Here is a 13,469-nt window from a genome sequence, read left to right as displayed (position 1 = left end):
TAAGGCTTCCTTGTGGCCCAGGTAAATACCCCAGTAGCTCATTTTTTGACCACATCCCCACCAGGCACTGCCCCATTTTCCCTTCTTTCGGCAAGGTGTGGGGCAGCTGTGGAATCAAGGTGCATCACCAAAAAAACAAAGCCACAGAATACAAATTCTGAGCTGTATTCTGAGATTGCAGTGTGAACTTCACATTGGATTAGAACTAGACTAGTTTACCCTTGGGATCCTTTCCAACTCTACAATTTTTTATTCTATGATTGACTGTGGAATACCTTTCCTCTTAGACCCACCTGGTGTCAACCTTATTTGCATTTTTAGCAATTCTAAATAAGGGAACAAAAACTATGATGCCTCTCATTTGAGACGTGCCAGCCATATATTCTCCTTCCTTTCAAGCAACATTAAACTAAACAAAAGCTTAAAAACAGTTCGGCTGTATCCATTATAGTGTGTGCTTTTTTGTATGTATGCACAAAGACACACAGATATATAGTTGTATTGTATGAATATGTTAATGTTTTATATTCTCCACTCCAAGGTATAATGTACAGGCAACGCCCAGTTGACGTGCGTCTAACTGACCATGCACACAAGCATCACACTGAACCTGAAAGTAACTTTAAAAAGCGGCTCTAAAAGACCCGGAAATGGGCAAAAAGGTGTGAAAACCACACCTAGCAATCCCTTTGCAAGTGCAATCCCAGGAGCCCTTGCACTGACCATTCATTGAGACCTGTGGAAAGTTGGAGTTTGAGCAAGGAAGTTGTGATGGAGTTTAGCATCTGGTTAAGTGCAGGTTTTTAAAAGGGTTTTACAAGGGTTTCCAGAGGTTTAGAGGGTGTTTGCAGGCCTTTTCAATTGTGTTTCAAATATACACGATTTCACATAACCCCGGTGTAAATTGAGAGTTGCCTGTATGGTGGTACCTTGGTAGTTGAATGGCTTGGCTCCTGAACAAATCGGCTCCTGAATGCCGCAAACCCAGAAGTGAGTGTTCTGGTTTGCGAACGCTTTTCAGAAGCCGAATGTCCAACACAGCTTCCGTTTGAGTGCAGGAAGCTCCTGCAGCCAATCAGAAGCTGCGCCTTGATTTTCGCGGGACCATGAGCCGAACAGACTTCCAGAATGGAATTAAATTTGAGAACCAAGGTACTACTGTATTTCTGTTTTTAAAAGTTAAGTCACTTGGAGAACTTTTAGGTAACAAATGGAATCATACTAATTCTTTTTCAAAAAAAGACACAAAGGGACATAGTTTAGAATATACTCACATCATTTTCTTCTTCTCTGTTGTAGTCCATCAAGAAGGCATGCAAAAAAACAGGACAGAGAAAGCATGAAAACTAAGTGGAAACACAAGGTGCTTGCTTTTCAGTAAAATTGCTTTGCCTGTGCTGGCTACAGAGAGGGTCTGATCGTTTATAGATATAAAAAAGGCATCACTGTTATAGACTTAAAAGGACTGGTTTTTTCCAGGCTCCATTACATTTAGGCAAAAGGGGGATACTCTGGCATCTCATTCCTGTATCTAACAACCTGTTAAAACAAAATGGGAGGAATCTTAAGCTGTCTGCTTCCAAGGAGAATATAGCATGTCAGGGTCCCAGCAGTGCAGAATGTCTATCTTAAAGATATGTCTTACATCTCTTAATCCTTCCTGTGTTACAATTCATTGGGATTTTAGAAATAGGAATTGAGGCACAGGACTGCGTATGCCAGCCACCTCCAAGGAGGAAGAGGTATTTAATTTTGGAGAGAAATCATTTCCCAAAATTTTCACATTCAACATACATTTATAGGGTAAACCTTGTTAAAGCAAATTAAGCTTTCCGTTTTCAATTATTTTTCTTCTTTATACACCCCACCCCAACGTGTTCCGAATGATTCAGCTTCTACTTTTACTAACAAATTAAGGTGGAGAAATCATATTTTCTAGCAGGAAGTGACGAAAAATAAGGTATAATAGTAAAAATAACAGAAAATCCATATAGCGAAGGCACTGCCTCTTGCTCTTACACCCCAAAGGACAAATAGGTTATTTGGTGATCTTCATAGGAATATGATCTCCCATCACATTCATCACTAATTACTACAATTAGCACATTCTAAAGCTCACAGCTCAGTGACAGAGTACATATTTAGAATGAAGGACTCTGATTTCGATCCCTGGACTCTCCAGGTAGGGCTGAGAATAACTCCTAAAAGGCACTTTATAAAGCAAGTTCAATGTTCTAGTCACCACATTTGTATTTTATTCCTCCTTTGTGGTTAAACCCTAGTATGATTTAGTGCACTTTGAATGGGTTTGTTTTCCACTGTATTGAGCAAATTGTTTGTTTCTGAGTTACTGCTGTAAAACTACGGAAAAGATGCTATTTTTACATTTCTTGCTTCAATCCATGTAGTTCAATGGGGAGTTCTGAGATGGACATTGTAAACCAGGGTTCCCTAAACTTGGCTCCCCAGCTCTTTTTGGACCACAACCCCCATCATCCCTAGCTAGCAGGACCACTGGTCAGGGATAATGGGCATTGTAGTCCAAAAACAGCTGAAGACCCAAGTTTGGGAAAGCCTTCTCTAAGGCGTAAAAGCAGTTACGTTGGTATCTGTCTCCAGTGCAACCACAATGGCTCCAGGAATGTTAACACAAGCACTCCAATAAGATGCATACCAAGATATATAAGTTATTTTAGTCTCCACCCCCATCATTTGGCCTGGACACCGAGGTCCTCGTCTTGTGGGTCTTCTGGCGGTTCACTCACTGCGAGAAGTGAAGATGCAGGGAACCAGGCAGAGGGCCTTCTCAGCAGTGGCACCCTCCCTTTGGAATGCCCTCCCATCAGATGTCAAAGAGATAAAGAACTGCACAACTTGTGGAAGACATCTGAAGGCAACCCTGTATCAGGAGATTTTTAACGCTTGACGTTTTTATTATGTTGTTAGATATGCTGCGAGTGGCTGGGGAAACCCAGCTAGATGGGAAAGGTATAAAATAAATAAATAAAATAAATGAAAACAAAAATAATTAGAATTATTTTTAACTACTTTTATAAGTGGAATTTTTAAAAAACGTTCCTGTAATTTTTAAACGTGGAACAGTTTTTAATTGTAAAATCAGCATTTCTCAAAAACCATATTCTCAAAACTGTTTTATTACTAAAGAACATCATCTGATGAAAACAAGAACACCAGAGCACGTACAACTCAGCAAAGAGACAAGCCTCCAAGCCAAGCCGTGGTGATTTGGTAGCTCTGGAAGCAAAACACATAAATGTCTCGTTGGGCTTTGCAGGCCCAGAGCAAGCCATTCAACGACAAAAGGCAAGCTCCATGCAAGAAGATAGCATTCAGTGGCACTGCAGATGGTGACAGCAGTCACAAAATTAAAAGACGCCTGCTTCTTGGGAGAAAAGCAATGACAAACCTAGACAGCATCTTAAAAAGCAGAGACATCACCTTGCTAACAAAGGGCCGTGTAGTTCAAGCTATGGTTTTCCCAGTAGTGATGTATGGAAGTGAGAGCTGGACCATCAAGAAGGCTGATCGCCAAAGAATGGATGTTTTTGAATTCTGGTGCTGGAGGAGACTCTTGAGAGTCCCATGGACTGCAAGAAGATCAAACCTCTCCATTCTGAAGGAAATCAGCCCTGAGTGCTCACTGGAAGGACAGATCCTGAAGCTGAGGCTCTAAGACTTTGGCCACCTCATGAGAAGAGAAGACTCCCTGGAAAAGACCCTGATGTTGGGAAAGATGGAGGGCACAAGGAGAAGGGGATGACAGAGGAAGAGATGGTGGGACAGTGTTCTGGAAGCTACCAGCATGAGTTTGACCAAACTGAGGGAGGCAGTGGAAGACAGGAGTGCCTGGTGTGCTCTGGTCCATGGGGTCACGAAGAGGCGTACACGACTAAACGACTAAACAACAACAACAACATCTGGCTGGGTTTCCCCAGCCACTCTGGGCGGCTTGCAACAGAACACTAAAATACAATAACCTATTAACCATTATAAGCTTCCCTAAACAGGGCTGCCTTCAGATGTCTTCTAAAAGTCTGGTAGTTGTTTTTCCCTTTGACATCTAATACACAAATAACCCAGAGATGCATTTTAAATTAAAGGACACATTCTACTCATGTAAAAACACCAGGCAGGACCTACAAATAACCCAGAGATGTGTTTTAAATAAAAGGACACATTCTACTCTTGTAAAAACACCAGGCAGGCTCCACAAATAACCCAGAGATGTGTTTTAAATAAAAGGACACATTCTACTCATGTAAAATCACCAGGCAGGCTCCACAAATAAGCCAGAGATGTGTTTTAAATAAAAGGACACATTCTACTCATGTAAAAACATGCTGACTGTCTGCAGGCTGGATTGAGAAGGCAATCAGGCCGTATCCGGCCCCCAGGCCTTAGGTTGCCTACCCCTTTCTAGACTGTGTCATTCCACAGAACCTGCAAAATTTCAACAGGCATTCCTCAAAGACAAGCTATTTTTGCTGTTGCTGTGCAAAATATTCCATGTTCTACTACTGAGAATAACTGCATCCAAAGTAGAAAGAATACACCACCTTCTCCAGTTCGTGGAGTCTACAAGGGCTTCATACCTCTGTTGTGGCAGGCCACCTCCATCAGACTGAAGAACCGCTACACACATCAACTATGATATGGAAAAGTTACCAAAAACCAAACAAACAAACAAAAACCCAGAAGGTGCATTTTTTTAATGTGATCATTTTATGTCTGCATTTTCCAGGAAGGCTTTATGTCTGAAATGAAAGGAAAACCAACACAAACAATCCTGCAAAAGGAGACTTTAACACAATACTGCAATCAGTTTTCTGAGTGAATTTATAGCATTTATATCCCACTTTTCCCCCACGGTGGACTCAAGATGGCATGCAAACGGGGCCCAGGCAGTTTCCCTCACCCAAAGCACTGACCAGACCCAGACTTCCTTAGTTTCATCAATTTACAGGTAGGTAGCCGTGTTGGTCTGCCATAGTCGAAACAAAATAAAATAAATAAAATTAAAATAAATCCTTCCAGTAGCAACTTAAGAGACCAACTAAGTTAGTTATTGGTATGAGCTTTCGTGTGCATGCACACTTCATCAAGTTTGCTGTATCATGGACTTTTAATATCATGCCCTGACAAGATTAATTTTTTTAGTTAGTATTTCAAATATACTGGCAAATCAAGAACTTGTCAAAATGTCCTGCATTTAGACAATTACCTGCCGGAAGGCTTGCCAAACTAAAATTCCTCTGTGGTATTTTAACAAAGGCAAGTGAAGAATATTTCACAACTATAGGAAAACATTGTGCCAATAGTCATAAAACTTGGGGCTGGGAATAGATGATCCCTGTCTTCCTGTCAATCATTAACCCACCCAAGTTCTCTTTAACACCAATGTTCATAGGAAAGTAATGGTGTGGACAGCCCACATTAGACAAAATTACAGATTTCTTAACAGGACAGGCAATATCCCTTTCCATGATATTAAGGAAACCCAAGAGCTGTTCAGGATCATCAATGAGAGATTACTAAAAAAGCAATAAACCCCAACCATAATTAAATTCAGCTGTTAAATTATCATTGCTGTCACTCAGCAGCTGATAGATGTAGCTATTAGTTGCTAGTGGGGTGTTTTGTTTTGTTTTTGAAAAAAGGCAAAATGACTTTCAAGTTTTATAATGTTAGGATAATTACTTGCTAATGTGCCCAGAGATAAAATTACTGCTATTTTCCAGGATTAAGTGAAATAAATGGCACGTTAATTTACTACGAGCAATTATGCAGCTGGTAACACTGTACCACTGTCCCCAAAGCACCCCCTTCTTTTTGGTTTGGTTTTTTTTTGGGGGGGGAACCTTCTCTGTTCTTACCCCATGAAAAGAAGTAAGATCCAACAGAACTGCCAGGGAAGGAGGCTAAGAACTGTACCTGTTTTAAAAGTATGTAACTCAATATTAGCACAGGTTGCTGTTCGCCTCTACACAGTTACATCTTTATCTTCAGACGTTGCAATATATTGTGATGTTTAGCTGGTGATATATCACAATCTTGAAAACCAGATATTGCCCAGCCCTAGTTGCTGGCATACCTAATTGCTATGAAATAACCATATGCATGGGACGTGGGTGGCGCTGTGGGTTAAACCACAGAGCCTAGGACTTGCCGATCAGAAGGTTGGCGGTTCGAATCCCCGCGACGGGGTGAGCTCCTGTTGCTCGGTCCCTGCTCCTGCCAACCTAGCAGTTCGAAAATGCGTCAAAGTACAAGTAGATAAATAGGTACTGCTCTGGGGGGGAAGGTAAACGGCGTTTCCATGCGCTGCTCTGGTTCACCAGAAGCGACTTAGTCGTGCTGGCCACATGACCTGGAAGCTGTACGCCGGCTCCCTCGGCCAATAAAGCGAGATGAGCGTCGCAACCCCAGAGTCGGTCACGACTAGACCTAATGGTCAGGGGTCCCTTTACCTTTAACCATATGTATAAACCTAAGTCAGCCTTCACCAGAATAATAGACCCCGGATGCGTTTTTGGTTTTTTTTCATTACAGAGGGCAGGTTAAAAATTAAGCAGGAAACAAGTAAGGGAAGACCAGCCTTGAAGACAAAATTTGTCTGCTGGTGATGGTGTGTGAAAGAGAAAGCAAGATTGGCTGATACAAGAATAATTAGCATATACAGGTGTGGCCCGTAATGTGTGCATGTAGGTGTATAAAGCCTCTCTCTCCTACGATTAGTAAATTGGGGAGTAGCCTGTAAAAAGATGTACAAATCAATGGCCACAACCAGGAAAACACTTCATTAAAAAGTTCCCATGGATGTGGGAGACACCCCATCACAGAACCACGCAATAAACTGATTTCCTTCTCTATAACCAAAGCTAGAATAACTACGTATAACTATGGCAAGCCTCTGTTGAAACCTGGAGTATTCCTTTCTCCATTCTAAAATCGTTTACATAAGCTTTACACTGAGATGACTCAAGCCCTGTTGAACCAATCATCGTCCTGTGAATAAACACAACCTTTGGAAAGGAATAGTACTGTTCTTTGCTGCCCTCAGGATTATATTCTTGGCTATACAACACATTATTCCAAACAAAGAGCCACCCCAGCAGCCAGCAAGCATTTGATACCACTTGTGGTTTTAACTGAATAAAAGGTTTGTTTATACAGCGTTGTAGGTTAAGCGTAATTTAGCTTTCTCGTTCTTTGTAAGCTCTGGCTATCAAGCGGCTGGCACAATATTTCGGCTGACAGCAAGCATCAACTCGGGCTCCAAACAGTCCTCGCGAGGAGACACCTCCTTTGGCAACTCCACCTAGATTTCAAAAGTGTTTGTGTATCCCAAGCCTTAGAAAAAAGGACAAGGAAAAGTTCTCTGGTGTGGCAGCTGGAAAGGGATCTGTATCCCATCTGTATGGACACTCTTTTTGTGCGATGTTCGAAACTCATATATAAAGCTAGGTGCCAAATGGCCCCTTAAAACCAAGGTTACAGTCGGCAAAATGGAATGTCTCGTTGCCATTTTAGGGTAAGACGGCTCTAAAGTCTTATTTTTCAAAGGATGGACTGGCTGCGATTGATTCTCAGTTAAGCGTCTGGCTAGTTCAGATGACAACCTTGAGCTAGGTTAAAGAAGTCACTTGACCCAGAAGTCCACATGTATATTGGCCTATTCCGACCTCTTTTTCTTAATGGCGATTGCTCCTGCTCCAGGCTGCACAGAAAAAGCGATTTGGTTCCAGAAATTCATTCTGACTGTGCAGATAAAATGTAAGTGATAGAATTCTACAGGATGGTGTATTAGTGTGTGAAAACAGTCCAGATCCAATGATCTCCAGATAGTGGAGGTGTCAGGTCCCATCCTGGCACCCAGGGCATCTTCAGTTGATTGCAAGCGGTTGAAAGCTAGGTGCAAAATGCGCCTGGAGAATTTTGAACACTGTGAGGGAGGAGGAGGAGATTGACAGCAGGGTTGGAAGATGGTGAAGGACTAGATGCAAACTGCTCAGGCACACCACAACCTCAAGCTAAACCCTGGGGTGGCAGTGCTTTGTGCCAGCCTTAGAGGTCCAATTGTGTGACATTCCCAGGTAAGGCACTCTGCGTCTCATGAGCCATGAGAATGTCCCACAGCTCCTGGCCAGAATCAACCAATAGGGAGATGGGAGGCACTGAAAGATGACAATGACAGCAGCCTGAGAAGGTGCAACGGTCTAGGCAAAATCAAGTAGACTTGTAGAGGCTGCCTGGTTAAGTCAAGGCCCTGCGGGAAAACCAGGAGCAGGAGGAGCTCAAGAGACAGAGATTGGAGGGTGGCTAGCAACAAAGGGAGCAATAGGGCAGGTGACCAATGCAATAGCAGCCTGTAGCTCAGGAGAGGCTCAAAAACTGCCTTGGAACTAAATGCAGGTAGCCCACTCTTCCACCTGGTCCTTTACCTTGATAACAGAGGGCAATAAGGCCTGATTCAACTACTCACAAGGGAGGGCTAGCCTGAACCTGTGTCCTGCAGGTAAACGCCAGATGTCCAAGTGGCAGCTTAGAAGCAATGAAAGGCTCCAGGCAGCAGTTTCTCTTTTACACCCAACCATTCTTGGAAAAGCTTGCAGAACAGAAACAGCATCCAGCCACCCCCTTTTCCTGGCAGATTCACAACTGAGAAAATCTGAACTACTGTGGCAAGTCATCCTATGCCATGCTGTTGCCATAGCAGTGGGCACTGCTAGACAAATCTCGACAACACATTTCCTTCCCTTAGGAGACTTGCTATGATATGATCAGATGGACCATCTAAATCAGGGGTGTCAAACTCAAATTCATCGGGGGCCGCATCAGCAGTTTGGTCACCCTCAAAGGGCCGGTTGTATCTGTAGGACTTACAGTACAGGAGAGAAGGGTTCAGGCAGCCGTTGGATCTGTCACATCACAGGATGGCATGCGCTCAATATAAAAACAAGTGGAGGTTTCCTGAATGCATGTAAAGTGGAGGTTTCCTGTGTAGAACGGCCGGCGCCGCTAGAGGGCAGACGTTCTCTGGCTTGTAGGCTGCCGCGCATGTCAAAAAAAAAGAGCGAGAATAAAAGGTGAAGGCTAGCGGCCGGCGGCGGCTACACGGGCCACATGACGAGGTCTGGCGGGCCGGATTTGGCCCACGGGCCTTGTGTTTGACACCCGTGATCTAAATGCACCCTCTGCATCCCAGCCATGTAACAATACTTGCCATTTGTGAAACACCTCAACAGCAGCTAGGCATCCCAGGATCCTCCAATTCTCCTCACGTCTTTTGGAGAATTCTGCAAAGGGTCATCCTTGCCCGTTCCATCACATCCAGCCTCAAAACCCTCCGTTTCCCTCTCTTTCACATTCTTGCAATAAACACAACCAGCTCTAAGCTAATGATAAATCACTGGCTGTCTTGCAACTTGCTTCTGTGGATGTCAACAAAGCTTTCCAATGGTGCCTTCTAGACAGCAACAGAGGGCCCAAGAAGCGCCACCCGAAAGGTAAGCTATGCAATATAGCATCATCAGTCTACATGCTACTTTGCAATAAAGGCATCCCCTCACCTGTGTCCTGCTGACACGTGCAGTTTTCAGCGCCGAAAGGGGGCGGAACGGAGGAATCCCCACTTGTGTGCGCAGCAATGACACGTGGGAATGCCAGGAACGGAACCCTCATGTAAGTGGGGATTCCCCTGTATTAACATAAGCAAACAGCTAGCTTACATGCCAAGTTTCAACAGTGGAGTAAATGTATATTTGCTTATTTTGCACAAACCCGATCACTAATAATGCTGTGTTTCTGAACCTGTCATTTGCATTTCTACATAACTGGGTGTGTGTGCATGGCCTTTTTGATCTTTCTCAAAACCTTAAGATCAGCCAATGATACCCTCCTACAGGATACCACAACAGTGTTTGAAACTCCCATTGTTCTAGGGGCATTCTGCGATAGGGAATTTCATTAGCACAAGCAGTTTCTGAGCTCTGGGCGCAGGGCTGCACCTAAGATTTCAGATTAAAACTGTGGAGTGGAAGGAAAGGAGGACCCTTTTCTGCCTCCCCACTTCCGGCTACTCTCTGAAGACTGGAGAAGAGACCCTCTTAAGAATATTAGGGGGGTGGGCAGGGAAAGGACTAGACCATGTGAAAAATAAACATAAGATTTTAGCTGCAGGTCATTTATTTTCAGCTTGTTATAAATTCTTGTTATAAAAAAGCGTACCTAGACATTCCATTGTTGCGTCCACAACCTAGGTTTAAGGTGCCAATTAGCTCCTAGCTTTCATATCTCTAACACTGTTCCTCATACTTGGGGCAAGCATGTCATCCACCAGACTAAAGGTAGTATCCAACTAGAATTAATCCAAGTAGAATTAATGTTAGATGCATCCTAGAACTGCTTCTGATGTTGCCCTGGAATTATGGAACACGAAATTCCCCTACTTTATTTGGCTCCGTTCTGAAACAGGTGCAAATATTTTTTTATGCCACTAGGCTTTTAAAATTTCTTTCTTTCTCCAGAAGAACTCACCTACTGTTGCGTTACTTAATGTTAGCTTTTGTTTAATTTTTTTAAAGGTGGGTTTCCATTTCACTTGGCTAACTGCTCTGTGAACTTTGGTTGAAACCCCAAAGTGGAATATTGTTAATGAATGGTAAATGAGGGAAGAAGAGAAGACTATATAAAGCACAAAAATTTCACTTCATGCATGTTGCAGCCTTTTGTTTTCAGGAAGACGTTTGTAGGGCGAGGTTTTCAAATGTTTCAACCAGCATTAGGAACAGAGTTGCTTAGTAAAAAACATATGGCCAGACAGATCTATTCTGAACTTTCCATGCTCAGAATCGCAAGGCAGCTGCTTCCAATACAACCTCTTTCTACTTGCATTCTGAAAAGACAAGGGGTTGCAGGAGAGAAGGGGACAGAAAACTGCAAAAGGCCAAGTCTTTGAATTGTGAGAATGTTCCAGCTACAGCACTGCAAACTAAAACTGGCCCCATGAACGTGTGCACAGGTTGTTAAAGCAGGCGTTCTTATACTTAAAACGATTCTCTGGGGCTAAGGAAGGTTGCCAAGTTTTAGGGAAGGCCTTCTGAGCACAGAAAGGTCAGGGAGTCATCTCCCTAGGCAAGCATAAAAGGCAAGATTATTGACTTTTACAGTACTGTTCTGCATCTGAGGTGGTTGCTGTGGATACAACAAACAAAATACTCTGGCGATGAAATGGCAGCAGAGAAGAAAAGAAAGAAGAAACCCTTGCAAAACTACAGAAGAGGCTGCGCTGTTTGCATGCAAATAAGAACTGTTACAAAAAAAAAATGAAAGCAAGTGGGAGACAGAGCTACATTATGCTGCCTTAAAAGCATAAGGGATTCTGAGCAAAGGGGCGCTGGAAAAGCATCACTTGCTTTTTCACTTGATTTACACACCACCTGAAAAGTCCCTTTGTTTAGATGCCGGGTTTGTCTTTGGGTCAAATCATGCAGTTTATGCCTTCTTGAGGAATCTATGTAGTGAACCTAATGGAGGTGAGTCACTTTAAATATTCTGCAACGGTGGTCCAGGATCTGCACTATCTTCCCATCACCAAGGGTAAAATTCGAAGTACAGTGGTATCTTGGGTTACATACGCTTCAGGTTACAGACTCCGCTAACCCAGAAATAGTACTTCAGGTTAAGAACTTTGCTTCAGGATGTGAACAGAAATCATGCTCCGACGGCGTGGCAACAGCAGCAGGAGGCCCCATTAGCTAAAGTGGTGCTTCAGGTTAAGAACAGTTTCAGGTTAAGAACGGACCTCCAGAATGAATTAAGTACTTAACCCAAGGTACCACTGTACTGCTTTTTACCTACAGCATGGCTTGGACCTGGTCTTAAACACTGTCCCACAAGCGGATGGTATGAGAGAATGTTTCAAGTGTACAACTTACATACTAATCTTAAACAAGAGCAGAAGAAGCTGAATTCTTGATGGCCTCTGTTAGGACAAGCATTTAACAGGAAATGATGAATCAGGCATAGGCAAACTTGCCCTTCCATACATTTTGAGACTACAATTCCCATCATCCCTGATCACTGGTCCCGTTAGCTAGGGATGATGGGAGTTGTAGTCCCAAAACATCTGGAGGGCCGAGTTTGCCTACGCCTATGATAAATGAAAGTTCCTTCTAGCCTTATCTGTTTTCATAGGTATATTTCAGCAGCTACATTTTCATTGCCTAATACCTTTAGGACCAAGTTTTTCGCTGCAATACCTTGCACAGATGCAGATGGCTAACTAACGGGAGATCTTGGGGATGAAGTATGTGACAAGACACAAAAAGGAGGGTGAAATCACTTTCCAACCAAGTATATGTACGTTAGTATGCACACATGCAGAAACACACCCATCTTCATTTAGATTCGCCATCGACCCATCCAAATTTGGTACACCAGCTGAACCCAACATTATCCATGCATCCAGTTTATGTAAGGTACATTTTGAAGTGACATCTTAGCTCAGTTGGGAAGGGCAGCGTTACCAAGCAAAGTTTTTTTCTTCTTTTTTTAAAGAAAGATTACACGCCACAGCAGCCAAGCCTTCCTCCCTTCGCTTTAATGCCCTCAGAGACAATCATTAGTTTCCTTAATAAGGAAGTGATGGTGAAGAGGTGCAGGTGTAAAACAAATCTTTCTTTTCCAGAGCCATTACTGTCTCCCTGATGCATTACGATTATAAAATAATTGAGGAAGCAACTTTGCTCTGTTTGTCTTTATCCACGTAAATGTGTTCTGCAAGGAGGAAAACATTTTGCTGAGGGCTAAAGTTACCAATAATCCACTCCATGGGGAAGAAAAGACAAGACATATCCACAGGAGGTTTGGAAAATAAACCTGCAAGGAACACAAAACTGTCCAAGAGTCTTGCACTAGCTATAAGTTTCTAAAGTGATTCAAAATCATGGCAGCTGTGGAGCTTCCGTTTGAGAAGTCTTAATTTCTTCCAAAAGGTTTAAAGGACTTTTTTACTTGAACCACCTCATTTCCTTCTGTACTCCACCCAAACTGCCCCTGCTGAGCTTACATTCTGCATTTGAGGGACAAATCCACACAGAATGTAAACTCAGTGTGTAAAGAGCATGCAAATTACACATTCTCCATCTCCTAGCCTGGTAGTAGCCAACCTTTGTTGCAAGTCCAAAGTATGCGATAGTGGTGCCTGCGGATGCCTGGGCCACTGGTTTGTTAACCATCTCTTACCTTACTACTGCCACTAAATATATCTTTTAGTTGTAAAGGCAGCAACAAGCTTGAAAACCAGCTTGTCCTAAAGCAGGTAAAAAGGTAAAGGACCCCTGGACGGTTAAGTCCAGTCAAAGGTGACTATGGGGTTGTGGCGCTCATCTCGCTTTCAGGCCGAGGGAGCCGGCATTTGTCCACAGACAGCTTTCCAGGTCATGTGG

At 43.1% G+C, this 13,469-nt stretch overlaps 1 protein-coding gene across 1 annotated transcript in view; it reads right to left on the bottom strand.

Annotated features, from left to right (window-relative positions):
- Positions 1 to 13,469, bottom strand: part of SETD2 (SET domain containing 2, histone lysine methyltransferase) — an 89,308-nt gene that overhangs the window by 66,960 nt on the left and 8,879 nt on the right. Inside the window, 1 exon segment of the mRNA XM_053409371.1 lies at positions 1,275 to 1,290. Within this exon segment, the coding sequence (XP_053265346.1) occupies positions 1,275 to 1,290 (16 nt within the window).

This window comes from Podarcis raffonei, chromosome 12, assembly GCF_027172205.1.
Source record: "Podarcis raffonei isolate rPodRaf1 chromosome 12, rPodRaf1.pri, whole genome shotgun sequence".
Classification (NCBI taxonomy): Eukaryota; Metazoa; Chordata; class Lepidosauria; order Squamata; family Lacertidae; genus Podarcis; species Podarcis raffonei.
Note: the sequence above shows the minus strand (reverse complement) of the source record. Positions and strands in the feature narration are given on the sequence as shown.